Source organism: Caretta caretta, chromosome 2 (genome assembly GCF_965140235.1).
Source record: "Caretta caretta isolate rCarCar2 chromosome 2, rCarCar1.hap1, whole genome shotgun sequence".
Taxonomy (NCBI): Eukaryota; Metazoa; Chordata; order Testudines; family Cheloniidae; genus Caretta; species Caretta caretta.
The window spans coordinates 42,058,140-42,084,869 of record NC_134207.1 but is presented as its reverse complement, the minus strand read 5'-3'; the positions used below and the strand labels follow the sequence as shown (position 1 = coordinate 42,084,869).

General features: G+C 40.7%; 1 protein-coding gene across 2 annotated transcripts in view; it reads left to right on the top strand.

Annotated features, from left to right (window-relative positions):
- Positions 1-25,785, top strand: part of SDC2 (syndecan 2) — a 105,134-nt gene extending 79,349 nt beyond the window's left edge. For both annotated transcript variants that reach the window (XM_048841298.2, XM_075125041.1), the window contains exons 2-5: positions 8,962-9,073; positions 19,877-20,010; positions 22,939-23,083; positions 24,579-25,785. In XM_048841298.2, the coding sequence (XP_048697255.1) occupies positions 8,962-9,073; positions 19,877-20,010; positions 22,939-23,083; positions 24,579-24,742 (555 nt within the window). In that variant the 3' untranslated portion in view covers positions 24,743-25,785. The remainder of the gene's footprint in view (positions 1-8,961; positions 9,074-19,876; positions 20,011-22,938; positions 23,084-24,578) is intronic.
- The last annotated feature ends 945 nt before the right edge of the window (positions 25,786-26,730 follow it).

The following is a 26,730-nucleotide window of genomic DNA, read 5'->3' as shown; positions in this document are numbered from 1 at the left end:
ACAGTGCAATACATTCCAAGATGTCCCTGTCTTAAGGAGCTTAAAATCTGTCAATACTTTATGTTCAAGTGGTACTACAAAATGTTTGGAAGATGAAGAAATGAATTCTAATTAGATTTTTGAGGGCTATTCATCCCCTTTAGAAGAGACATTTTTCAGACAGATGTCCTGGGCCTTTGTTGCCTCTGCTCCACAATGTGGAGGAGAGTGAATGCTCAATAAATGTCACTGTGTCTGGAGCAAAGATCTTAGAAGAAGATCATTGCATCCGATGAAGTGAGCTGTAGCTCACGAAAGCTCATGCTCAAATAAATTGGTTAGTCTCTAAGGTGCCACAAGTACTCCTTTTCATTTTCTGTAGTATTCCTCTCCCTTTTGCCTGAGCCAGCTATAGTGCCATCAACATTTCAAGGAAATAAAGACATCTATATGGATAGGACGAAGTTACTTTTAAAGGACAGCACCTCTTCAATGGTTCAAAATCATGCATTTGATACAAATGCAAGGTATAATCATTTGCCTAAATATGGCTAGTAAACAAAACACTTTTCTAATCAAAAGCTGCTTTGTAACTACTCATTGGATATGGATTGTAGAACGTTAGGCATTAAGGGAGCTCCTTAAAGTGCAGGGACAGTTTTTCTGTAATGGCCTTCTTTTTCAGATGAGCATGTTCCCTGTGTCTCTCCCAAATACCAGGAAATGCACAGTATCTAAGTTTCAATTGGTTTCACAAAATAACTTATTGTATACAAGCGTGTAGAGGACAGACCCCGATGGCCTAAAGTCTGTCGTCATTTTTATTTTTCTCACACACAATGACATATTTCTAACTGTACTATGACTATAATGCCTGCATCTTTCTAGTGTGTGTGACTTGGAAACTGTGACATAACATCACTTCTTCAAGCTGTTTTGACCGTGGTCATATGGGATTACATATAAAACACTTCAGTCTGCGAAGAGGAGCAACAATATATCATTAATTAATGTTGCTGCAAACTTCAAATTCTATATCCCATAGTTATACCAAAAAAGAACAGAAATTTGAGTGCATCTGTAAATAATAGTTTTTCCCACCATGTGTCATACTTGCTTATTGCCATAGCACTCAAAGTCCAACGTGCTTTAAATGTTCTAAGACACTAGCAGTCAAATAGAGCTATTGCCTACCTCCAATACATGGGGAAAACTGTCTGCAACACCAGTATTGTAGAAGTGAATGTCTATTAGGATAAGTAGGAAATGTTTTTCATTTCTAATGTCTCTTTATCCTCCTTTCATCTTCTTTCTATTGCTCTGAAGAGCTTTTTTTCAAACTTTACAGCCCTAATTTTGATAAATAAGTGTTCTACAAGAGAAACAATGAACTAGAAAACCCTGTTTTTACTTTCTCTTCTTTGTATCGGGGACAGGGAGAGCATTTTTATCAAATACTTATCTGCCACAATCTGATTCCAATAAAATAAAATAATTTATTTTTATGTTTCTATTTATTTATTCCAATAAAATAATTTTTAATGATTTATAACGAACTAACTACTTTCAGATTTACAAACTCAACATGTATTTGGAACAGAAGTATCTAGTACAGTGGTGGGCAATCTGTAGCCTGCTGGCCGCATGCGGCCCATCAAGATAATACACTCGTGGGCCACGAGACAGTTTGTTTACATCCACGGTCCGCAGTTCCCATTGGCCGGGAACAGCGAATCACTGGGAGCTGCGGGCGGCCGCTCCTTCAGACTGTCAATGTAAAGAAATGTCTCATGGCTGCAGGTTGCTCACCACTGATCTAGTACATGAATTATGTTAATCTATGGTACATTGACTAGTTTTAGATGTGTTCCAGTTTATTCAATAACCAGACTGAGCTCCAATGATCATTGGCTTGTAATGTGTTTAATTATTTAGGACACAGGGTTTTGTAGCATATATCCTTGGAATATAAACGTAAGTGGGGGTAACAACTGATGGATGGGATCACAATCGGGATTTAATGAGCATTTTCTGTGGCTTCAGGGCTAGAATAAAGATCTTATAAAAGGAACATCCTTGCCAAGTATCGTTGCCATTTAATAGTTCTGGAAATGTTGTTGTTGCATATAAGTAACATGTCTATTGTGTAGCCTGGGATCAATGTAGGGTGCAAAGTGCACCTGTCACAAATAAGTGTCATGGATCCACAGGATCTGGGCTATGCCTCAGCTTTTAAACAGTCCCTTGGAACAGCTCTTTCAGTGTGGCAGGCCTCCAAGGGGTCCCACTTCTCCTTCAGGGTAGGACCTGCAGCCTTACCGCTTCCTAGACTGGAGTCTCTGGATTCAGCCGGCTTTACTCTGTGAGCTCTACTCAGCAAGCCCAGTTGAGACAGACTCCTGGCAGAGACTTGCAGGCTCTTCAGGGACTAATGCATCCAAGCAAGTGTTTGGAGTGACACCCAACCAGTGCTTTCAAAACAGTAGGATTTATTAGTCAGCTGGAACACACAGCATTGGAAGTCCTGAGGTTAGCATTGAGAAAGAAAGGTTAAAGCATAGCCCATTCTGGTTAAGCCAGAGCAAACCACCAGCCAAGTTGTAGGGCAGTGGTTCTCAAACTTTTTTTTCCGCGGACCACTTGAAAATTGCTGAGGGTCTCAGCGGACCACTTAATGATCTTTCCAAATGTTGTCTGTACCGTTAGCTAACTATTGTAAAGCGCTTTGGATAAAAGTGCTATATTAAGAAAACCCTTAATAATAATTAACGTTTTTTGTGCTCTCTTGCCCCTGCTGCAGCAGCCCCGAGCTGGGGCTGGGAAAGACTGGGCGGTCTCCCCCGCCACAGAGCTGAGGCTGGGAAGGAGGGCCATCTCTCCCCCTCAGCCACAGCCCTGGAGCTGGGGAAAGTCGTCTCTTTCTCTGGCCGCTGCAGCCCTGCACGTCCCAAATTCTCCCCCCCCCCCCGCCCTTCTCACCCCACAGCCCCTTCCCACCTACCTTCTATTCCCCCCCAAGTCTTGACAACCTTTTTATACACCTCTTCCCATTCCACCCACATACATCTGGGATCATAACTGATCAAGTCAAGTCACCTTGCATGTGCGTCTTCTCCAGGGTCCAGGCACCTAATTAGTGGAGCCATGTCTGTGCAGCTCTACTAATTAGGTGAGTGGCCCTTCATTCTCTCGTGTGCAGCTGCCCAGGTGCGCACCTTAGAGGGAACCCAGACCACCTGAATGGAGCTTGCGGACCACTGATGGTCCACAGACCACAGTTTTGAGAACCTCTGCTGTAGTGGATTCCATGTCAAGCTCTGTCTCTCTGTGACTTCTTTAGTCAGTCCCAGATGAGAGCTGCAAACTTCTGCCAGAGCCCAAGCAACTCTATCCTCTCCTGGTCATAGCTCAGTCCTTTATTGCCCAGGCCGGCCCATGCTGTGTTCACAACCCCCCCGGCTGGTGCTTCCCACTGTTAAGTTCATTCATTAGTCATTTGAGCTTGCATTGTGTCTCAGGTCTCTGTGTTGATCTGGGTCGGTTTCAACTAATTCTTTAACAACTCTATTCATTCCACCCAGACAGTGAGGACAGATGAATGGACGGACACACAAGCGCGCACACGTATGTCTCTTAGTCTGCCCTGAGAGCAAACTTAGTCCTTCTCTGCCCCCCACTCCACTGGATAGCAATGCAAAGTATAGAGGGAAACTGAGGTGCACATGGGATTCATAAAAACTATTACAGAAAATGTCCGCTTCACAAACAAGCTATTTATTCACGCAGCTACTTCATTAATTAAGAAGATGAAGTTGGTGCAGTGCATGCACACAAGCTTTGAACTTTACTGAATACAGACAAATATAAGTGAAATAATAAAAAATGTAGATAAGTATAAGAATAAGATGAGTACAATAAAATGGTTTTCTGGATTGTTCATTCTTACTGCGTGTACTTACCACTTTATGGAGACCACTAGAAACAAAGATGGAAGTAAAATTAAGAAGAGATCACCCCCAAGAGGAAGGTGCTGGGCCAGGCTTCCTACCTGGTGGTTCTGTGTCACCATCTCAGTGTCACAGCTGGTCTTGACAATCTTTTTATACACCTCTTCCGATTCCACCCACATACATCTGGGATCATAACTGGTCTGGTCAAGTCAAGTCACAGCCCCGGATTCAGATCTGGTATTCCGGGAAGTGTTATGGTTGACATTTCTGACCGTTAACCCAAACCTTTGTCAGTCCCTTTTCCAATAGTACACCAAAGCAGGCAGTGAGTTCTTCTTGCAAAAGCCCCTAAAACGCTACCGTCTGTTTGTTTGTGGTTTGCCTGTTAAGCACCAGATGCATTTTGAAACAAACACAACATACATATTGCTAAATTTTATTTCCTTAAGTCAAGTTCATCATTCTGTAACCTTTGGTCAAGCAACATGTCCATGCTATCTTATAGCAACTGCCAGTTTCTACCAGGCCTCAGTCTAGGCCCTTAACACTTAATGCTAAAGACCTGTAGCCAGGCCTATTTTTCATACATACATTTTGGTTCTTCTACTTGCTTCTATAGCGTCAATAATTTCCATTATTTCTGTAAGCATGCTTAGCAGATAGATTATATTTTACCCAAAATTGCAAACCCTCCTTGATCAGGTCAGGAGTCAACAATTGTTTCAAATATTAGCCAAGGAAATAGTTACTACAAAGGCCAAACTTTTAAAGGACTAGTGAGATTTGGATAGTACAACTCCGCAATAAGAGGCCTTCGCTACATGAAACAAAACTGTGAGGTGATTGCTGCTTCTGCACTTGACATTCATTTTGGTCACATGAAGTATCTAAGGCATATCAGCCCCTGGAAAAATTATTTTAGCTTTAAGGATAAGTTCTATTTTCGCTAAGTCTAACCTTGATGTTAGTTGCTATACTTTTTTTGCTAGGTATTGAAATTTAAAAATAATGTTTTCTGTGTTTGAATTCTGAGCATGATGCATATAACTATATAGGTAGCTATGTGATCAGAGGAAACCATTTATGTTATGGTGGTCAAGTGAGTGACCCTATCCCGCTCTGCATTTCCTCTTCCTACAGATAGCCAGTCCACTTTTAGAAAATCTGATGCACTGTGTTCCCTTGACCTGAGATCCTAGGGCCCCAAGTTAACACTAGGGTAATGGCCTGCCAAAGTTTTATATTAGAGAAGAATTGTTTGAATGGGAAACAATAGCTGGATCAAGAATCTCTTTCCTCATCCAAAACAAGTTGCAGGCCCACACATCACAGAATTTGAAGTAAACTAGTCGGGACTCCCTGAAACCTAAAGCTCTTCATACAGCGTGTAGTATTATTACGGGAAACCATTTTTTTCTTTGAGTGAGCTGGTCCAGAACCAGTACTTTCAAAAGCTTACTTGTTGTGAAGGTATTGGTGCTCATCCACAAACACTCGAATATCAAGGTGCTTATAATAGAGTCCTTGGTGAATTAGGTGGCCCAGTGATTAGTGTACTTAGTACCCCCTTCTGGTGGGTCCTGGTCTTCTATTCAGAAGTGTGGTGGATAGGCTGTGTGAGCCCCTCCTGTCATGGGGGCAGTGGTAGGGGAGCCCAGTTCCACCCACTCCACCTCTCTGGCCGCTGAAAGTGCCCTCTGAATTACACTCCCAGGGTCACTTCCCATCGCTGCTTTTCTCTCCTCGCTTTCAGTCCCAGATAACGTGAAGAAGAAAATCAAAAGGTAACCGAACTGTCAGCCACAGCCGTGCTCAGCAAATTGCCTTACTCCTTCAGGGAGGCTTCTCCAGTGCTCTTGTCAGGAGCCTTAAGGGCAGGTCTGTCCTCCTCCCCAGCCGCCCCACTTCTGAGCATGACTGCTCCTTTTTCAAGTGCTCTGCAGGGCTGAAGGGGTGGGGCTACCTGGCCCCAGTGCTGTCCTTTAACCCTGTCTGGCCTGGGGTGGGGTTTGTATACCCTGCCACAATGCTGAGTATTTATAAGGTGCTTTAGATTGGCATTTCTAGCACTAGCAGAATAAAATATAATGAAGTTAAAATTGCTGCTTAATACTATCTTGCTTTTTTCCATCTTCTCTGCATTCAGATGGTATAAAGCGTTAGCTTCTAGCTGTACTAGTCCTCAAAATATTGGCAGCCAAAATATTATTCCAGGAGGTGGGGGAAGCCATATGGTAATTAGAAGATTTGGTTGGCAAAGCACTCAAATGTTTGAGTGTTTTATATAACATTGGATGGGGTCTGCAAAATTGGGCAGGAAATCTCATCAGAATAAGCTTTTGTGATTGACTTTCAATATTTCCTGCTTCCAGTGAGACTGGAAGCATTAGCAGAACAGCTTTTCTTGCAGAATTGAACTATTTTTGCTTCTGATTTCAGCCAGAACCAGGAAATGAAGTGGGGAATAAAAAATGAAAAATAAGTTACCCACGCTTTTTCTAACGTTAAAAGTTCTGGGCACAAGTTTGGGTTGTTTCTTATTTTATACAAACCAGTTCCCATCCTCTCTAGTGTTGTGTTTTGTTTTTCTCACCTGATTGTTTTGAAAAGAAACCAATTTGTATGGCAACATTTGCCATGTAATAAAGTTACAGGTAAATCTTTAAGTATTCTCAATTTGATGCTGCTGGATTTTTGTACTTTCTGATTATTTTTTTTTTAATAATATTGTGTATATTTTCTGCTGCAGGATTTGTTGCTGCTTAGTCATAGTCATTGGCAGCACTTTCTCTTGAAATATGCTGCCACTTTTCTCTAAGATCGAAGAACGGTCTTTTATGCATGGTGGCTTCTGTCTATGGACAGCTGGATTATCACTCAAGCTGTCCCTAGCAGGAGCCAGAACAGGCAGGACAGGCTGATGTTTTTCAAGATGCTTTGGAGTTTGGATGAGCTGAACCTTCCATTGTTTCTCATTCTCCTTTTTGCTACTCGTTCTCCATTCTGCTACTCACACTGTCGAATGTTGTCAATCGTTACATTGTGCTGCATGGTTTTTGTATTTAATAGAGTGGTATGGCTGAAAAATCAAAAAGAAAGACATATGAAAACTGATCTGTTCCTCTTCGGCAATCATATCAGTAGCAGTATGTGTGTCTGTCTTGTGACAGAGACTTGTTCCTTTATATGAAAGGCAGCTTCAACTGATTCTTATTCCCCGCCCCCCCATCTAGGATAATGGCAGTCTGGTGACTTTCCCAGAGACATCTTAGAGCAAAGGAAGTTGTGGTTGTAGGACATACTGTTTCCTCCAGCTTATACACTTGGCTGGTGCAGCTTTAAGTAAATGCCATTTAATTAAAGTGGCTGCTGAGAATAGGTCTTCTACAAGCTGTATTTAAGCACAAATTAATTTGCAAATTCCACAGATAAAAGTTGCAATCCATGGTTCTTGTTTGAGTCCAGTACGACTCCTCTCCTCCTGCCTGGAATAAAAGTAAGATAGCACTCTTCTAGCCTAGATCCTCCAGAAGAATTGTCAGGTAGCTCTAGAGCCTCTGAACATTCATCAGAGGATATGTTTCCTCATGTAGAATTTAGCTAAATAAGCCCACCTAGTAAAAAGAATCCTGAGAAGAGCTAGATTGGCTCACATTCTCAAATTTTAGGTGCATTTTCATCCAGGAAAGAGCAGGCACAGAGGCCAAGGTTTTGATTCCTCCTGCTCTAAAAGGATCTTTGTGCCATGTCAGGCTGGCCTTTGCACTTTCCTCTAGGAGGCGGATTCTGATATTTTAGCTCAAACTGAAGAACAGTTTGTAACAAAGTAGGTAACCGTGCCAAAAGGGTGCTTGGTAGAGTGGAAGGGGAATCAGTTGCCAAAAGTCTCCTTAAATTAAATAAATAAAACTCCAAAATGTATGCTGCACAGTTTTCCAAAAACAGGCCTGGAAAAATTTGTACTAGAATATTAAAAGATTTTTGGCTTCCAGCAGAATAGAAAAGCACAGCAGTGTGCCTGCTTTTTGCTTTCTGTTCCTCAGTAGTTCAAGAGGGATCAATCAAGTACTTTTGGACTCAAATGGCTAGATAATTATCGTTAGGCCTAAAATAAACGCCAAAAGAAAACTTTAGGGCGCAGACTGGAGCAACAGACTCTGGAATTAAACTACATGACTTAGGTTTGCATTACGCCTTTGTGCATAATGCTTTCCACTGATTCACAGTGAGGTGTAATTTCAGTTTGTAATTGGCAATCAACGTTTTGCTTCCTTTCTGTCTTGGCGTCTTCACAGAAGTGCTAGTAGTATTAGCAGTAAGCAACTTTTCTAAATGATCAGAAAAGCTCTTTTGCTAGCACAAACAGCTGTGTACAAAGTGGTGGAAATGTTTCACAATCTGGGGTTTATAGTCAACCTAAAAAAAGTTACTGGTACTTTGTTTCATCATCAAAGCCATTTTACCACCTGATCAGTTTTGGTGAGGAGACATTACATCTAGGATTGGAAAAGATAACGAAAGTTGATGGAAGACCTCAAGAAAACTGAGACAATGGGTATTCTGATGGAGCCAGTATTTAAGAAAGACATGGTACTTAAGGAATCAGAGCCTCTTGTCTGAGCATAATTCTGTAGGCACAGTTCTTGTCTAACCACAAATATCATAATGCTCCATGAACAACCCTGTCTTACTCAATATTTCTAGGTGCAATTCATCTTGCTGACTTTAACCTGTCTTTCTAACTGGAAACCTTTCTAACCTAGGGAGGTTGTGGAATCTCTATTACTGGAAGTTTTTAAGAACAGGTTAGACAGACACCTATCAGGAATGGTCTAGTTATTACGTAGTCCTGCCTTGAGTACAGGAGACTGGACTAGATGATCTATTGAGGTCCCTTCCAGTCCTACACTTCTACAATTCTGGGAATATATACAGCGTACCATCAGCTTTGGAAATAAGAATAAAAGTGAGGAAAACATTGCATTATATAAGTAACTACCTTTTTAATGGTTCGTTCTTACCTATTTTCCAGAGAGCAGAGTTGACCTCTGATAAAGACCTGTATCTCGACAACAGCTCTGTTGAAGAAGCATCAGGTGTCTATCCAATTGACGACGACGATTATTCTTCTGGGTCCGGCTCAGGTAAGACATGTCTCTTTACATTTTTTCATCTCATTGTAACGTTTTTTTCTTCTTCGGAAAGTACAAGAATGTCTGTCTAAACCTGAAAGCTATTCATCACCTTGAAATTATTGCTTTAGTTGGGAGTCCAGGGCACTTGGCTCTATACATGCATTGTGCTGAGCATCTCTCCAGATTTATCCCTTATATTTTAATTTTGTGTTCTTATGCTTTTACTACTCAATTTGTCCAATAGCTATATCATTTTACTGAATTTCCCTGTATCTTGTCTATAGTGTGCTGAGCTTTCTAGAGTTTAGAAAGTAGAGATTTGGGCAGGTGTTCTCTCCCCCATGGGCAGATTTGAATCCTAATTGGGTATCCTAATCTTTGATATTAAATGTTTCTAGCAGGATACTAGTTTAATCCAGTCTTATTTTTCTTGTACACACACACACACACATTTAGATAAATGTTGTTAATAAATCTATTTACATCTTTTTAATAGAAGTCTAGATATTGCCATACAAATCTGATAGCTTTTTCTGATGTAATTTCTCCTTATAAAGTTGCAGGTACAGACTGACAGGTCTGTTTTGAGGCCTTTTGGACAGATGTAATCAAATGTAGGCAAGGAAGGTTATATTGTATGAATTACATTTGCATTACAGAGAGACTGTGTGGCCAGAAGTGCTCTGTGTAAGCTCAAAGTGTGTCTCTTTCACCAACAGAAGATGGTCCAATAAAAGATACTATCTCACCCACCATGGCTCTCTAATATCCTGGGACCAACATGGCTTCAACAGTACTGCAAACCATTTTAATATAATATAAATATCATATAAAATATAAATATTTTAATAAGTGCATGTGATTAAAGATAAGTAGTCCAAAAATTGCAGAGAAGAAAGTAAGTACTAATACTAGAAAATATGACCCAATGAAAGCTGCCCTGTGCTGGTTCATTATATGGGGAAAGTTTATTAGAGTCCACGTTTTACTGAAATCCTCAGTAAATCAAAAACCAGCCACTTAGCTGTGCGCACACACACACTATTATACCCGTAAGTAATAATGTGTGTGACTTAGTGAAGACCAGTCAAATGGCTGTGTGCATTGCCTGGCATGTGGCTTGCTCCCTGATTCAGCAGAGGCTAGTACTTAGGAGGGTGCTGTTTCCTCTCTTCACCCTCAGAGTGCAACAGGGCAGAACTTCAGTGCATGGTTCCCATGCTCAGCTTCACAGATTGCAGCCTAGCAGATCAGTGCTGAAAGACCAGGGCATAGACATTCTGATTCCTCTGGGCATGCATATACACCTTCCCCCCCACCCCTTGTCCTTACTAGACAGGTCTATGCAACCCACATCAGCGCTGGATGGGCAAGACCCTTTCCTGGACCAGTGGGGCCAAGTCCAGAAAATACCTAGTGAGCTCCAGATCAGCTAGCTCCTGAATTGCTACTTCTAAACCTGTCCTACTATGGATTCTAGTAGGGCAGCATGTTCCTCTGAAAACCACAAGGACAGATTCCCTTCAACTGATCAACCCAAGAAGAGTGGACTTCAGGGACTGAAATGGGTACCACTGGAGGCCTGAAGGAGCACAATACTGGACTTCCAATATTGTCTTGGACACTGAATATAATTACCTCCGTTACTGACATCTCATTTGTCACCATGTGCTATAGCACCATCACATTTGGTGTTGATTACTTGGACATTATGAACCTCTGCACCACTTATTTTAGCACGCTGTCTCTGTTCTGAGATCATACACAGTACCAGGGGATCTGCAGATTACAACAGAGTCGAAGTTGTTGTTGCTCTCCATGGTGCTGAAAAGTTCTTTGAGTGGTGGCCCTGTGGATACTCCACCTTGGCTGCGCGTGCATGCCGGGCACCTTTAATCGGAGATTTTCAGTGGCAGTGCCTGTTCATCCCATGCATGCACTCTACACATCCTCCTGCACTGCACTAAGGTTACAGAGGGCTGTGCGGGTAAATTGCTCTCTGTTCCTTTTCAGCCACCTTGGCCTGAGGTGGAATACTCAGTATAACTGCTTTTGTCGGTCAAGCGTGCCTGGGCTAGTATGTTAGCATTAGAGATTAGATTAGTTTGGTGTTTTATAGTTAGTGTTAGTTTTTATAGAGCATTGTTTTTGAGGATTTTTTGTTTGTCCTTTCAATTCTCTGTCCCCACCCCCTTCGTGGGGAAGTATGCCAAGATCACCAGGATTCAAATGTTTCTTCCTCAGCTTCCTACATCCTCAGCTTAACATTCCCGTAGACCTTCTAAAGTAAAAACTTTAGAGATCTCTGAAAGGGGCTCTAAGAAAAGGAACTCTGGATCGCCTCATAAAGAACCCTCACCAAAAAGACTGAAGTCTCCTCATAAGTTGACTATCTCTGAGCCTTTGGGTTCTCAGCCCAGTACCATTGAGTCTCCAGGCTCCCCTGGGAGTGATGGCACAGCCAAGTCTCTGGGCTCCTCTAAAAGCCATGGTTCCAGCCACACTCCAGTAGCTAAAACATCTTTGATAATGTCAGGACATGATCAAGGCATTAGGGAGAGACAGTCTGCTCTCAGCAAACCAGTACTGACAGACACACTCCAGCCTCCAGTACCCAACATAGTGGGGCCCTTTGTACCTCAGAGAGCTAAGTGGCCACCTCAGCCTATTTTTGCCTCAAATTATACCATCTGCTTCCTCTTCCAGAGGCCTGCCTAAATAGACCTTCACCTTGATACCATTAGTTCATCTGGTACCACTGGAATGTAGGAACTTCCTGTCAGAGGAACTGGAGTCTCCCCTATTGAGGGGTACTAAGCCCTTTTTGGTACTGAGATCTGCACAGTTACCACAACTGCACCTTTCTCTGCTACTGCCTGATTCACCACCACTTTCTGGTGAAGCTCTTCCTGTGGATGATGATGAGGAGCACATCTCTCAAATATCTGACCAGGTTCTCCTGTTCACCTCTTTCTGACAGCTACAAAGAAAGAGAAGATGCTTGGGGGAGACATTATGAAGGCCTTCCTGGGTGTATGAGCAGCCATAGATGCCACCCCTTATTCCATGTGGTTCCCCTCAGTAACCATATTGTCAACAATTCTCTAGAGATTCTAGCCTCGCTTGCTGGAACTGCAGAGACTGACAGTCCCCTTCCCATCTCTTTCTCCTCAGTTACCTGAACAGTAGGAGGAAACATTTGAGGAGCTGGAGCTCAGGCTGCAGACCGATATCTCATCTGCCCCTGATGACACTGTCATGACTCTCCCACTCTCTCTGGCTAATGACTTTAAGCAGTTCAAGACTTGGTAAAATAGGTGGCAGATTCTTTACAGATACCCTTTGAAGAGGTCAAGGAGTCATAACACAAGCTGCTGGATATTTTACAGGCAGCATTGTCTGCTCAAGTTACCCTGCCCATTTAATGAGGCACTTTTGGATACTGCCAAGACTATCTGGCAAATTCCAGCAATGGTACCACGCACTTATCAGCGGGCTGATAAAAATACTGTATCCCATTCAAGGATTCTGAATTATTTTCCCACCCTTCTCCTAACTTATTGGTCATAGAAGTTGTCAATGAACATGGAAGGCAGCATCACACTTAGTCAATGCTGTATGACAAAGCCCAAAAATGCCTTGACCTTTTTGGACACAAGAGCTACTCCTTAGTGACCCTGCAGTTTAGGATTGCTAATTACTAGGCTCTAATGGGATAGTATAATCACACGAACGGCTCTTAAGTTTCAGTCATTTATTGAACACCTTCTAACTGAGCATCATGAGCATTTTCAGACCATTATAGCAGAAGGCTAGCTGCTCACTAGAATGTTCTTACAGGCTTCTATGGATGCTGCTGGTACTGCCAGTTGTCATGCGGCAGGCATCTTTGGTCCAGCTCTCTGTGTTCCCCAGGGAGATCCAAAAGTACAGTTGAGTACCTTCCCTTTGATAGCTTGAAACTCATTGTGGCCAAGTCTCTACATACTTTGAAGGACTCCAGGGCCACCTTGAAACCTCTTGGGATCTACAGAGCTGTAAACAAACTGAGATATAGTAGATCCCAAACAGCCCAGAAATCCCCGCCCCCCCAATCCAGCTCCCTGTGTTTCAAAGATGTACAGTGCCCCTAAGGAAAAAAACTAGATTCCAGAGAAAGAGATCAACCCCTATATCTGGCCTAATCACACAGCCTTCATCATTGTCAAAACACCAGTTTTGACAGGCTGGTCGAGGGTCTGAATTGTCTTTACTTTTTGGGCTTCCAGGTGCAACAGTTCTCCACCTTCCTTCTTGAGCAAATTATTACTGAGTCTTGGAGATTATAAAATCAGGCTACTCTATTCTTTTTGCTTCCCTTCGTCCACCCCACCCATTTCCCTGTCTTTCTTCAGGGACCCCTCTTACAATCACTTGTTGACACAGAAAATCAAACCCTGTTTTAGAGCTAAACAACTTTATGAGAGCACAAAAGTTTAGGATGCTCACTCTTGCAGCTGTAGTCCCTTCATTGGAGCTAGGGGCTTGGTTTTCAGCCCTTGATCTGCAGGATGTGTATTTCCATATTGTAATTCACCCAGCTCTGATATGTTTCCTTCATTTTGTGATAGGTCAGGATCAGTTCCAATACTGGGTTCTCCCATTTGGGCTTACCTCTGCTCTGAGAGTATTTTCTAAAGTTTGGGCAGTGGTCACCACCTCTTCGTGCAGTGGTGATAGTCTTTACATACCTCAACAGTTGGCTGATGAAGGAACAGTCTTATGACCAGGTTCTTTCAACTATACTGACAGCCGTGACCCTGTTCCTCAGGCTAGGTCTCAACCTCCAAAATTGAGAAGTCTATGTTGCTTCCTGTGCAGAGAATAGAATCCATAGAGGCATCCCTAGATGCTATAACAGCCAGGGCCTACCTTCCCATGGACAGGTTCATGACACTATCAGATTCTGATCTGAGGATTCAAATGAGCCCACAGACCTTCATGAGAAAATGTCTCCAACATTTGGAGTACGTGACAGCTTGCAGCTTTGTAACAAGTCATGCAAGGTTATGCCTTAATTGTTTCCATGGGTGACCAAAAACAGTCTCTATCTACCAAACAAGTCTAGACAGAACGGTCTAGACAGACAAGTTTCATATGAAAGATTCCCTCAACTGGTGGAAGGATTCTTGCAACATCTGTGCAGGCATCCCCTTTATTCAGCCACTCCCAACCATTACCATAACAGATGTATCTTCATTGGGCTGAAGGTGGGGGGACACATATAGGGACTCTCACTGTTCAGAGCAGACTGTTGGCCCAGGTCTGCACATCAGCCTTATGAAGCTCAGGGCAGACAGGAATGCCTTCACTTTCTTGCTTTAATCAAGGGCAACTCTATCAAAATTATGACAGATGACATAGCTTCCATGTTTTACATAAATTGACAAGAGGCAGCAATATGCCCTTCTCTTAGTGCTGAAGCCATACAGCTATGGAATTGGTGCATAGTTAATCATATCCTCATTTTGGCAAGACATTTTCCAGGCATTCAGAACGTCAGTGCTGACTCTCTCCGCAGGTGACTGTCCAAGGATTATGAGTGGGAGGTGGATTCTAGGACTTTCAGCCATATATTTGTGACCTTGAGGATTCCAGAGGTGAACCTCTTCACCACCATCACCAACAAGAAGTTTTGTTCAAGGGGTGAAAGGGCCTTCACACACGAGAAGATGCCTTCCTCTTAACTTGGATGAAAGGACTTTTGTATACATTTCTCCCAGTGCCCCTAACATTAAAGGTGGTGAACAAGATGAGAATGGACAGACCTCAGGCTTCCTGCTCCCATAGAGCCCTGGTTGCAGATTGGGGTCCAGAGGGCTAGCAGGCTTCCTGCTGGAGCAGCAGACCCTAAAATGCTAGCAGGTTTCCAGTGGATAATCTGCTTGTATTTTGGCAAAATTTTCATTGCATCTGTAATAGATTTGGCAACACATTTCACTACAATAACTCCAGCATTTTCCGACCAGTTCTAAAACCCACACCATGCCAAGTTCCCTTGAAGCAGCTCAAGAAGGAAACAAAGTTGACACCAAAAGATAAAGAGCTAAAGAAAAGCCCTGGCAGCAGGAGTGGTCCATCCGCCAGTTTCAGATTAAGAATTGCTAGCTACCAAGCGCTCTTTGCAAAGTATGAGTATCTCAACTGGCAGAAAAGCTGAGTTTGCCGACAGGCTGCCTCTAGAGCCTGAGGAGTTCAAGTCCCTGATTTCTGAGGGGCAGTAGATAGCTAAAATGTGTCTGCAGGCCTCCTCAGATGCACTGTGGTTCATGGCAACCTTCATTGTCCTGAGGAGAACATCCTGGCATCAGGTATCCGATTGAAGACTTCCCCTTTGAGGGCTCTGAACTTTTTTTAACTGAAAGATGTTTGACTCTCTCCACTCACTGAAGGACTCCCAGGCTATTCTGCATTCACAAGGAGTATTTATAGCAGCTCCTAGAAGGAAGCACGGAAGACCTTCATGTTCCAGGCAGAGACCATCCCCCCAGTACTTTCTACCACTAGAGGTCCACCGAGCCTCCGAAGAGATGTCAATGCGTTCAAAGGAGAAGACTTCAGGCCTCTACATCAGTGATCTCTCATGCTGTGACCACTTCCAAGCACCCCTTTTGTCAGGCTGGTTGAGGGTTGTGCACTACCAGTCTACAGAACCTTCAATTCTCCTTCCCCCCCCATTTGGGCACCACCTCTGTTTCTTTCAGGAAGTGTGGAATTTCATAATATCAGACTGCTGAGTTCTACACTTTCTGTGGGAAACTCTTTAGTTTCATACCCTCCCCTCCTGCTTCCCTGTCTCTATTCAGGGGTCCCCCCTCACAAGAGACTTTGCTTCAAGAGGTGGAATCCCTTCTCACTTTAAGGGCAGTAGAAGAAGTTCCACTACAGTATGGGAGGGATTCCCGTACAGTTTCTATTTCAACTATTTCCTAATCCCAAAGAAAAAGGGGGATGGTGCCCTATCCTGGACTTGTGGAGACTTCATGCCTTTTTTTGTTGCTTCAGGTTCAAAGTGGTAACCTTTGCCTCCATAATTCCATCGTTAACACACAGGACTGGTTTGCAACTCTCAACCTGCAAGATACTTACTTCCATGTCTCTGTCCATGCTGCTCACAGGAAGTCCCTGAGGTTACTGGTGGGACAAGCACATTATCACCACACAAGGTACTACCCTTTGGAGTATCAGCTACATCAGGAGTTTTCATCAAATGCCTAGTAATGGTGGTAGCTCATCTCCAAAAACAAGAGCTAATAGTGTACCAATACCTCCACAATTGGCTGATTTGAGTAAAGTCACCTTAGCAAGTGGAGGTTCGGGTCATCAAATTCTCAGACTCTTCAAGTTAGGGCTGAAGATCTACACAGAGAAATCTTTTTACCCCTGTAACGCTGGGCCAGTGAAGGTTAAACAGTCAGCAAGCTGGCTGACCTGTAAAGAAACCCTTAAGAACATATCAAAATGATATTGCAGTAGTTTATCAAGGCCATTTCTTGTAGATAGTCATCAAAGCCCTGTTGAGTAGACTAGAATCTTTAACATGTTTGCCTGTATTGTTCGAGAATCGAAGAGTAAGTGCTAAATATGTCTTTTTACCTGCATCCTATTAGAAATCTAATAATGTGATCTAATTAGCCTATAGATGCTAAATCCTGTTCCTGTCTTGTAATGCTTCATTACTGTATTCTATTGACTTGGAGATCAAAAGGGGATATTATTATTTATATGGAACTTGTGGTGTCAGAATATTATTGTCCTAATCTCTCCTGGAAGCTTGTAATTCCCCACAGTAAACTACTTGTGAACTGTCTTAATAGTTTGAATGGCTATTGTTAACTGTATTGTTTGAGAAAGAACCCATTGAATAGAGATCAAACTGTCAGTTCACTTTCATCAAAGCCCACATGGTAGAGTTACCTGTGAGCACCCAGCTTGCTTCAACTATAAAGGAAGCTTTGGGCATGATCCTTTTCATCTCAGGTCATCTTAAACTTTAACAGGGAAGGTCTAAACCCTAAAAACTGAGGCCTCCAGGTGAACCCTGGATCACCCTGGAATTCTCATGGAAGAACTTTAACAAACTGTATACCTGGACTGCCTATTAGATTCTAACCTTCAGAATTGATTCCAGAAAGACTCTTACAAATCAGCAACCTCACCATCTCTGCTATGAAACTGACCTAAGGACTTTTGTATTTGTATGTATATTAATCTCTTAACCATATATAACTCGCTTTTCTTTTATTAATAAATCTTAGGTTTAGTTAATAAGGATTGGCAGAAAGTATGTATTTGGGTGAGCTCTGAAATATTCATTGACCTGGTGCGCAATGTATCTGGTCCTTTGGGATTGGTAGAAATTTAAGTATGGCAAATAAGGTTTTTACTAACCCGTCACTGTATTATACTTGGATGTTTAGATAGGTGCCAAAGGCTGGATTGCCTAAAGGGGACTGTAATTGGCTTCTGGTTAACCAGTGTGGTATTACAGAAGCTGCTTTGTTATTGGCTTGGTAAATCTAATTATAGAATAAATCACCAGTCTTGGATATCGTCTGTCCTATTTCTTGCAGTCTGCCCTGAGTTGGCATCTTCAGCGTGGCTCATCCAGGCACCATGGTCACAACCCTACACATAGATTAGAGTTTATAGGGGCAGTGACAGACTCCACGACAGCCAGAGCTTACCTGTCACAAGACAGATTTAAACGCATGACCGCTCTCATCTGCCAGCTGCCAAATCAACTATGCACGTTGGTGAGAATTTGCTCAAGTCTCTTTGAATGTGTGGCTTCCTGTACGTTCATCATGCAGCATGCCAGACTACATCTACGTTGTATGTAAAACTTGCTGAAGTTGGTGAACTACCAAGCGGACATCATCTCGTATGCCGTATCTATGCAAATTCCTCCCAAAGCCCTTTCCTCACTGAACTGGAAAGGGGGAGTACTATTCCCTTAATTCTCCCCACCAAGACTCTGGTGATTGATACATCCCTCCTAGAATGGGAAGCACATCCGGACCACTGTTGGATTCCTTAGGGCATCAACCTTATTCCATCCCTCTCAGGTCACAGAGAATAACTTCATTCTGTTCCTTTAGTGCACTACCCAGATGAAACCCAGGCAGACAGTGTTGTCATACTTCCTATCCATTAGAGTAGGCCGCCTGATGGCTGCTATTTCCAATCAGATGGGGGGAGGGGTAGTTGAATTTGGGAGCTTTCTCTAATGAGGCCCAGTATTGTACTGTTAATTCAGACAAGTAGTCCTCACAGGTATCCTAACATTAATTCCATAAGTAAAATCAGGAAATAGTCCTCCAGTTAAGCATGAAAGTTCACTCCTTAGGAGCACTGACAGTCTCAAAGCAAAAGAATCATGTTTCCTGTATTGAGATCTGCTAGACAGCAACTAGGTAACCAAATTATGCATATTGACCATCCAATCTTAGTCAACGTCCCTTTCTCTTGGCAGAAGTCTTCTCCAGGCCATAGTACTAGGGAGAGAAGAAGATGATATTTTTATATAATCTACCTTGTTTTGGGTGTCCATATTTAAAGGACGATCCTGCTTCCCACCCTGGAGGCACTCAGCTACGAAAATACTATCATAACAGATCTGCGGACCTTAGCACAAAGAAGATTATGAAAATACATCAATGCTTACCTGAAAAATTCCTTTCTTTTTCAGTAATAAGGTCCAAAAATCCAGCCTACGCTGGAGACAAATGGATCATCCAGAATAGAGATGAAAATTGATATTCGAGGATTTGGGTTTGTTGTCAGGTGGAATTTAGTAGGAATGTATTTCTCAAAGTGTATTTATCACATTCTGTAATTTTAAGTAAGTAGAATTGGAATTAATTTAGCTACGGAAGTTTTCTTAACTGGAGGGACATTCTGGGGGTGGGACAATCCCCTGCTGCCCGTGTATTACAGGCCTGATTCTGCCCTTAAGATGCAAGAGGGCTGAAGTACTTATTGTAGTGTATCTATGGACCGTATTATTTTAAGCAGGGAAATTTTTAGGTAAGCGTGGATACCTTTTCTTATTGGATGCTTTTCCCCTCTTCTTTTTCTTTACAGGGTATTGTTTTCAAATATTTGACCAGTCCTTCATGAAGCCCCATATTGACAACATATTTCATGCAGTCTTTTTCAGAGGAATTGTCTATGCCTTAATTAAGATGTTGTTTTAGAATTCCCTTAACGTTCTTTCAGAGTGGTGGATTTTAATATACTACATTGCAAGTTAGAATTTATTTTTTTTAATTCCTTCACTTTTGCTTTTCTTGAATCCAATACCCTTGTACTTAATTACTGTGTGGTATGAACCCGTTCCTTACAATGCTGAAACCAGATAGTTCTTGGTCATGGGATCCAAACTTCCGTCTGACTTTCAGGTTGTCAGTCAGTTCATCTATCTGCCAAGAAGTCATTCTGGGATGACCTTTCTTCTCATTCAGACCTTTACATCTTATATTCTATATCTGTATTCTGAAAGCTCTCTTCTTTTCTTTTAAAAAAATATTCAGAGGGTTTTAAACTCTAAAAGCCTGGTAACTGACATAGAGAATGGCAGAAACATTTTGGTAACTACAGTGGATTGTAGCCGTTTATCTCAAATGTTTTGTGGCAAAGCAAGGTTTTTATGAATAATCGTGGGCAGAGCATCATTTATTTTTATTGATCGGAACTCTACTACAGTCAAAATGTAATGCATACGGATGATTTTCATGCAGAGATTTCCTGAACATCATTGTTTTGTTTTAGGAGCTGAAGAAGATGAAGGTAACACCGTGATAGCAACGTCTAGAACACTTCCAAAGATACCATCAACTAGTGATGCGCCTAAAGCTGAGACAACTACACTGAAAACACAGACCAAGATTCCTGCACAAACCAAGGTTTGTGGGCAATTTCTTTTTACTGCAGCAGAGTAATACTTTTTACATGGTTTTAATCAAACATAATTCTGTATGCCTTAAAAGGTTATTTGAAAACATACTTGGTGAATGGTTATGCCTATAATAATCATAAAAACCTTACCTAATATTACTACACTCTGTTAAATCAAATGTAGAGCTGGCCATAGAGCTTCTAATTCCCAGTATAGAGCCAGTGTACCAACTCTGGATTTCACTTCCAAGAAGAGTATCAAAACCAGGACAGCACATCTTCTCATGAACACATAGGTATATGTGAACATGAAATATAGTCTTAACCTTATTACGTCTCCGAAAGGGTTGCTAAATAAGCCATGTATTAAGCTGCCTCCCCTCACTCGCCCATAAAAAGGATAATTTTGTTCGTTTTTGTGGTACCTTTTGTGCTTTTCTCCAGGTTTCTCTTGAGGAAAATGCCATCCTTAAAATTCTAACATGGTATTTTGCAGTGCTTACTATGTCATTCACCAGTTCCATTGGCACACAGGTAGAAAACAATGTAGATGACAATGGGTAAAACAATAGTTGACAGGTATTCACATCACAGAACCACTATTATAAGCGAGACACGTGCTGAAAGAAGTACCAGAGATGCCAGGATTGAATGCTTGTGACAAGAACTGCTCCTTCGTGCTTAGAGATGGTCTTTTACATCCGAGACTTGTTGGCCTAGTACTATGGGGAAGTTTGTGCTGTTGCTGCCCATCCTATACATCTTCTGTGGCTGGAGAGTCTCAATATTTTCCAAACTGGCTCGTGATTTGGGTGCCTAACTTGACATGTTGAAGAGGATCTGATTTACAGAGGGCACGTGCTCTGCATATCAGACCCTTTTCAAGGTATGTCTAGACACTTTTGAGCATCTTTCCCTTTGGTTGTGAGGGCTGTCAGCCTGTCAGTTTACATAAGGACACTATCTATTATTCTTTGTATAGAGGGAGGAAAAAAGTAAAATAAAATATAAAGAAGGTCATGCAAAAATAAGATTATTAAAACCATTGTTAATAGGTATGCTTGGGCATGCTGAATCCAGTGCTTATTAAACCATGGGGCAGAAGCTTTGAGTATGAATGTTTCTTTCAAAAAAGAAGAGCTAATCACATATACAGCTGTTAGGAAAACGATAAAATAACCAGTTCAATTAGTTTCTGTACTTTGAAAAGATTTTGCTAATGTTTTAATAGCTTATTTCTGTGCTTGGGTGTTTTGTGTATGGACAATAAAATTTAAAAAATATTGAAAGCAATGTGGAAAATACTCTTGGAAAGAGATAATTGCACTTACTATTAAAGTATTTACATGGAGACTGCGTGATACAGAGAAAAGCAGGGAAGGGAAAGATAGCTCTGTGAAGGGGCTCAGAGAAGAGGACCAAAAGCTTGATCTTCCTTTATTGGTGTATAAGTGTGGAATAGAGAAGACTGATCTTTATGTGCTGCTGTTTCAGGTTATAGATCCATTCCAAAGACAAACTAGCTGACAGACTTCTAAATCTGAGGGAAAGATTAAAATTTGCTCCCTTATCACTCAGTGAAAAAGGGGTGTCTCACAGTACCACTAATTATCAGGAGTTGAGGCTTGGTATTATTTGAATGCTCTGAAAACAAGGTCCTCTTGAATGATCTAGTCTGTCTTTCTGTATCCTTGAAGAGTATTACTCATAGCTTTCTGCAGAATCACATTAGCTCAGTGGTCCATGACTAGGCCTCTTAGGTGCTATGGTAATACAAGTAATAAATATATAATAATCTTGTTTGTTGAGTCAGTCTCCAGGAATGGTGACTCCATGGTGGTCTTAATGAAGTTTCATTGACCTCACTATGATAGTGATTACTAATTATTCTGTCCTCTTGCCTCATTTTAGACCTTTCCTGCTTTTGTAAAAATGTGCTTTGACTACTACTTCCTTCTTACTAGCCTATGTAATACGTGAGGGATTATCATAAAGACTCAGTCTTTTCTCTAGACTGTACAGACTCTGTTCTCTCTTCATAAATCATGTTTTCTACACCTTTCGTTACTAGTTGCCTCTTTTAAATTCTAACTTCAAGGTGGAACCTCAAACTGCCTGTAGTATGTCAGATGTAACCTCACAGGTGTTCTACAAAGACGACTAATAATTCTTTGGTCTTGCATGTAATATCTTTGATACATTTTATTACAATATTATCACTATTATAATGCTGGGGGGGCTAGTATTTACACACCCATGATTACTTTGTTTATCAGCATATAATCCATTTTATGTTTGCTAACTTTCAGTCTCTTGTTTCATACATGTGGATAATATTCTCTCTCCCCATGTAAAGCACATTCATCTATCTTTATTAAATCACACTGTATTGATTTCTGCCAAATTCTGTACTGTCTGTAAATCCTGCTGTATTTTTACTCTACCTTCCCTGCGGTTAGCTGTCCCTCCTAACTGGCTTTTCAGTGAAACTGCATTTTTGTTGCTGATCGGTTTCATCAGGGATAACCTGTCCAGGAGAATGATGTCTGAGAATCAAAGCAATATAGATGCTGAATGCTGATCTCACCGTGATGTGACCACTGAACAGATGTAGCGTTTTCATTGACTTTAGTTTTTTATGTTTAGTAATTCTGTGGGCATTTAGGACTTTTCATCTTGTGACTTAACTCAATGCACTTTTACAGATGTGGAAAATATAATTGCACAGATCTTATAGGTATAGGTTTCATGTTTCAACAAAATGATGACTGTATCAGTTTTATATAAATTTACTACTGCTTCTCTACTTTGTTTTTGTGTTGGAATGTGCATGTTTAGATACGATTTTCTGACTATGTAGGCTAAAGAAGTACCATTTAAAGTGCAGAATGGTACATTTTTGAAATGTGATCATTGCTTTTTTAAATGTACTATAGTCACCTGAAGAAATTGATGACAAAGAGAAAATTCACAAGACTAACTCTAACGCTAACAAAAATAAGAACGACCCAGGTGATGACACTGACGTATTTACTGAGAAGCACTCAGAAAACCTCTTTCAGAGAACAGAAGTACTTGCAGGTAAGGAGCAGCTAGTTAGGGCCTCTTTTATCACAAGGTAATATGAAAAAAAATGTAGAAAATACAAAGATGCTACCTGCAGAATAATATAAACATCAAAATTCATATTGTGCCCAAGGTATTACCCTCCACATTGCTGTGGGGTCCCTGAGGATTATATGTTTCTGCAGAGCAGCCAGTATTCCTTTGTGAAGAATTAGATGGGCTTCACCCAGAGTTATTTAATCTATAGCCTACCCTTTTGCTGATTATTTGCAAGGTATTCCATCCCCCAGAAGTTCAGTGCTTCCTCCTGGGGATTCTTAGCTTTCACAACCCAGGAAGGGAGAATTGCAATTTGAACTTGGGTTTCCATGATAACTTGTAGGGCATAGATCTGTGCCCAACCTGCCTGACCTTCAGTCCCTCCTCCTGGCAGGCTCTATCCTTCTTGAGTGCTGTTTGGGGGGCAGGGGAGATGATGTCCTGGAGGAAGCTCCAACCTCTCTTTCCACTGAGAAGCAGGGATGTCTGTGTATGGAGGGTTATCTCCATGTGTGGACCAGGGAGAGACAAGCTGGCCCCTCATTTTGTGTAGCTTATAGCAGAGCAGCACCAGATAGTGTCACACTAGTATAGCTGTACTGTTTTTCTTATAATCGGCACTGATTTCCAGGAATTTATAATTGTGAAATCCTACTAACGGTTGAAATTTGGCATCCAAACTGTTCTGAAAGTGCATTTATTTTTGTGGCATATACCAAAAAGGGGATGGTGTTTGAGCCATGGACGTGAGCTCAAGCCACAAAATTCTGGATCTGAATTTCCCTGAAGCTCAAGGGGTTTGGATAAAAGAAAACTAGCATTGACATAGCATATCCAGTGGAAATATTCATTTTGATAAGTGTAGTTTGAATTGTTAGTTTGTGCACGCTGGCAAATACATGACAAATGTCCTCATTTTTGGGCTACATGAAAGGGATACAATGTTTATCATCAAGAAATGTATTTTAGGCTTAGGTCATGGTGTAACAGACTGAAGGAGACGTGGCATGAATCAATTTCTTCCTTGGTAAAACAGAGTAGTAATCAAGAATAAATTATATGTAATTTCAGTGTTAGAAAAGTTACTTCCCTTTGTTAAAAGTAAGTTCAGAAGCAGCTAAGATTTTATAGTTACATTTGATCATGTTGTTGCTATGCTCTGGGAGCATTATTAACTTTTTGTTAACTAAAAATATTACTACTTTGAGCTGTACTTTTTAATTCCTTTAGAACTATGGGCCGTATTGTGTCTTTGACTTTTAAACAAAACTACTGAAATGTTTTTCTGTTTAAAAATCTATTTACAATGATTTCTAAAAAAGCCAATCAAGATTGTGACTTAATTGGAGCCAGTTTTTTAAATTTTAAAAGGATACAAAATATTTACTAGTTGTTTGCTATATTGGAAAACAAATTTGGAGCTACGGGTCTTATTTTGGCATATTGTGAATGTTTATTCATTTTATTGCAGCTGTTATTGCTGGTGGAGTTATTGGTTTTCTCTTCGCAATTTTCCTTATCTTGCTGTTGGTATATCGCATGAGGAAGAAGGATGAAGGCAGCTACGACCTTGGTGAACGTAAACCATCCAGTGCTGCCTATCAAAAGGCACCTACTAAGGAGTTTTATGCATAAAATTCCTACTTAGTGTCTCTATTTATGAGATCACTGAACTCTTTTAAATAAAGCTTTTGCATAGAATAATGAAGATCTTTTTTTCTTTAAAGAGCCATTATGGCACCTTTATGATAAAATCCCATTGTATTTAAAACTTTTCATGTATTCCTTTAAAAAAAATGTAAAATGAAAACTTAACATTTGCCGTGTTCTGTGAATAACAGTGGTAAAGCATTATTTTATAAAACCATTGATGTTCACTGAATCATTTTTAAAACTTTATGCATAAATATAAAATAATGAAAATGATTGTTTTATCCTATGGCTCAATGAAAGTTGTTTAATTTTTGTCAGCATGACTCAGATTGATCTTACAAGTTAGTTTTTATTTCATTAATTTATCTGTTTCCAAAAAAATGCCTTTTTGTAGTTGTCATGGTGCAATTTGTCTTCGGATAATTCAGATAACAGTAACTTTTAGTGTATATGTAATTTTTCAGCTATGTAAACGTTAATCTTCACTTTGTATAAATTTGTGTCCGAATATCAATTTTACACTTTGCATTGTTTCTCAATGTAACTGTAGCTTCAGTGAAATTGTAACAGCAAATTAATGTGTAAAATTGGATTATTACTACAAACTGTATAGTCATATCCTTACTAAACAAATCTTTAAGGAAGATTTGAAGTAAGCTACTGACAAGCCTAAGCAAACCCAAAGACTCTAACAGTATTCTGAGAAGTTGCTGCAGATATCTATGGCCACTGTATTTGTTAATTTCTTGCAATCTGAAGTTATAAGTAGGGGTTTAAAAATCAATTTTTGTTCTTAAAAATACATTTAAGTTGTAAACGTCTTTTAAAGCCTTTGAAGTGCCTATGATTCTATGTAACTCGTCGCAGACTGGTGTTAATGAATATATAACAGTAAAAGAAAATGTTGGTATTTTATAAGCACAGCCAGTTCTAATGGTAACTTTTGTAGTCTTACATGGATAGACATAAACTGTAATTTGGGAACATAAACACTACTGAATAAATCATGTGGCCTAATACTGAAATGTCATAGTTATATACTTTTGTACTTTTTTCATCTTATTCCTACTTGGTTATGTTTAATATCACAAATTATGCCTATTAAATCTTGGAGGATGTTATCTGGAAGCCAAGACCAGAAAAAAGGTATTGATGAAACTCATGCTTTGAACAGAGATTCAGAAGTGGCAGGGAAAACGCTCAATGTTTCTTCGTGTACATGCTTGGAACTTGCCTGTTTAATTATGAGGATTTCAATCTTTGCATTATATTCAATGGCAGCATTGGCACAGACATAGACTTTCTGCAAATGTTAATTTCAGGTTGTAAAACTCAAAGGAGTACGTAGAGTTTCATTTATTATGGATATTATTCTTTATTCGTTCTTTTATTCCACCTTTGGAGGACCTCAGCTTGATTCAACTCAGACTCCAGAAGGAGAATTGAGAAGTGGAATATCTTTATATGAGAAGACAGACATGTTCCAAGTAGAAGAGAAAGGGCTCTGTTGGTTAGGATTCAAATAGCTGTGCAACCGATAGACATATGGAGATGACAGCAGCATGCTTGCCTATGTTAGGCTCCGTCCTCAGGTCTGTTAATTTTTTCTTTTCTGATTTCTTAATTTCAAAACTAGGTGGGCAGAAGATTGAGCTGAACTACTTCTCACAAGTATATATCTTTGTATATACAATATCGGAGGTCTCCAGAGAAAAGAATCTCATAACTTCTATTTGCTGCTGCCCCAAGTTCAGTGGTCATTTAGGAAAAATTAAAATTATTCTGCACTATAATCGTTGCTTTTTAACTGCTTACACTTCCTGGTAGATTTTCTGAAGCCATAGATCTTCACCAATTAAAACCAGGGTCAGTATTTAACAGGTATATCTCATTGTGCAATATTTAGTGAAATTCAGTCAATAAAATAACTGCTTGAAACAACTGTGCCAAGAAAAGGAAATTTCAGGCAA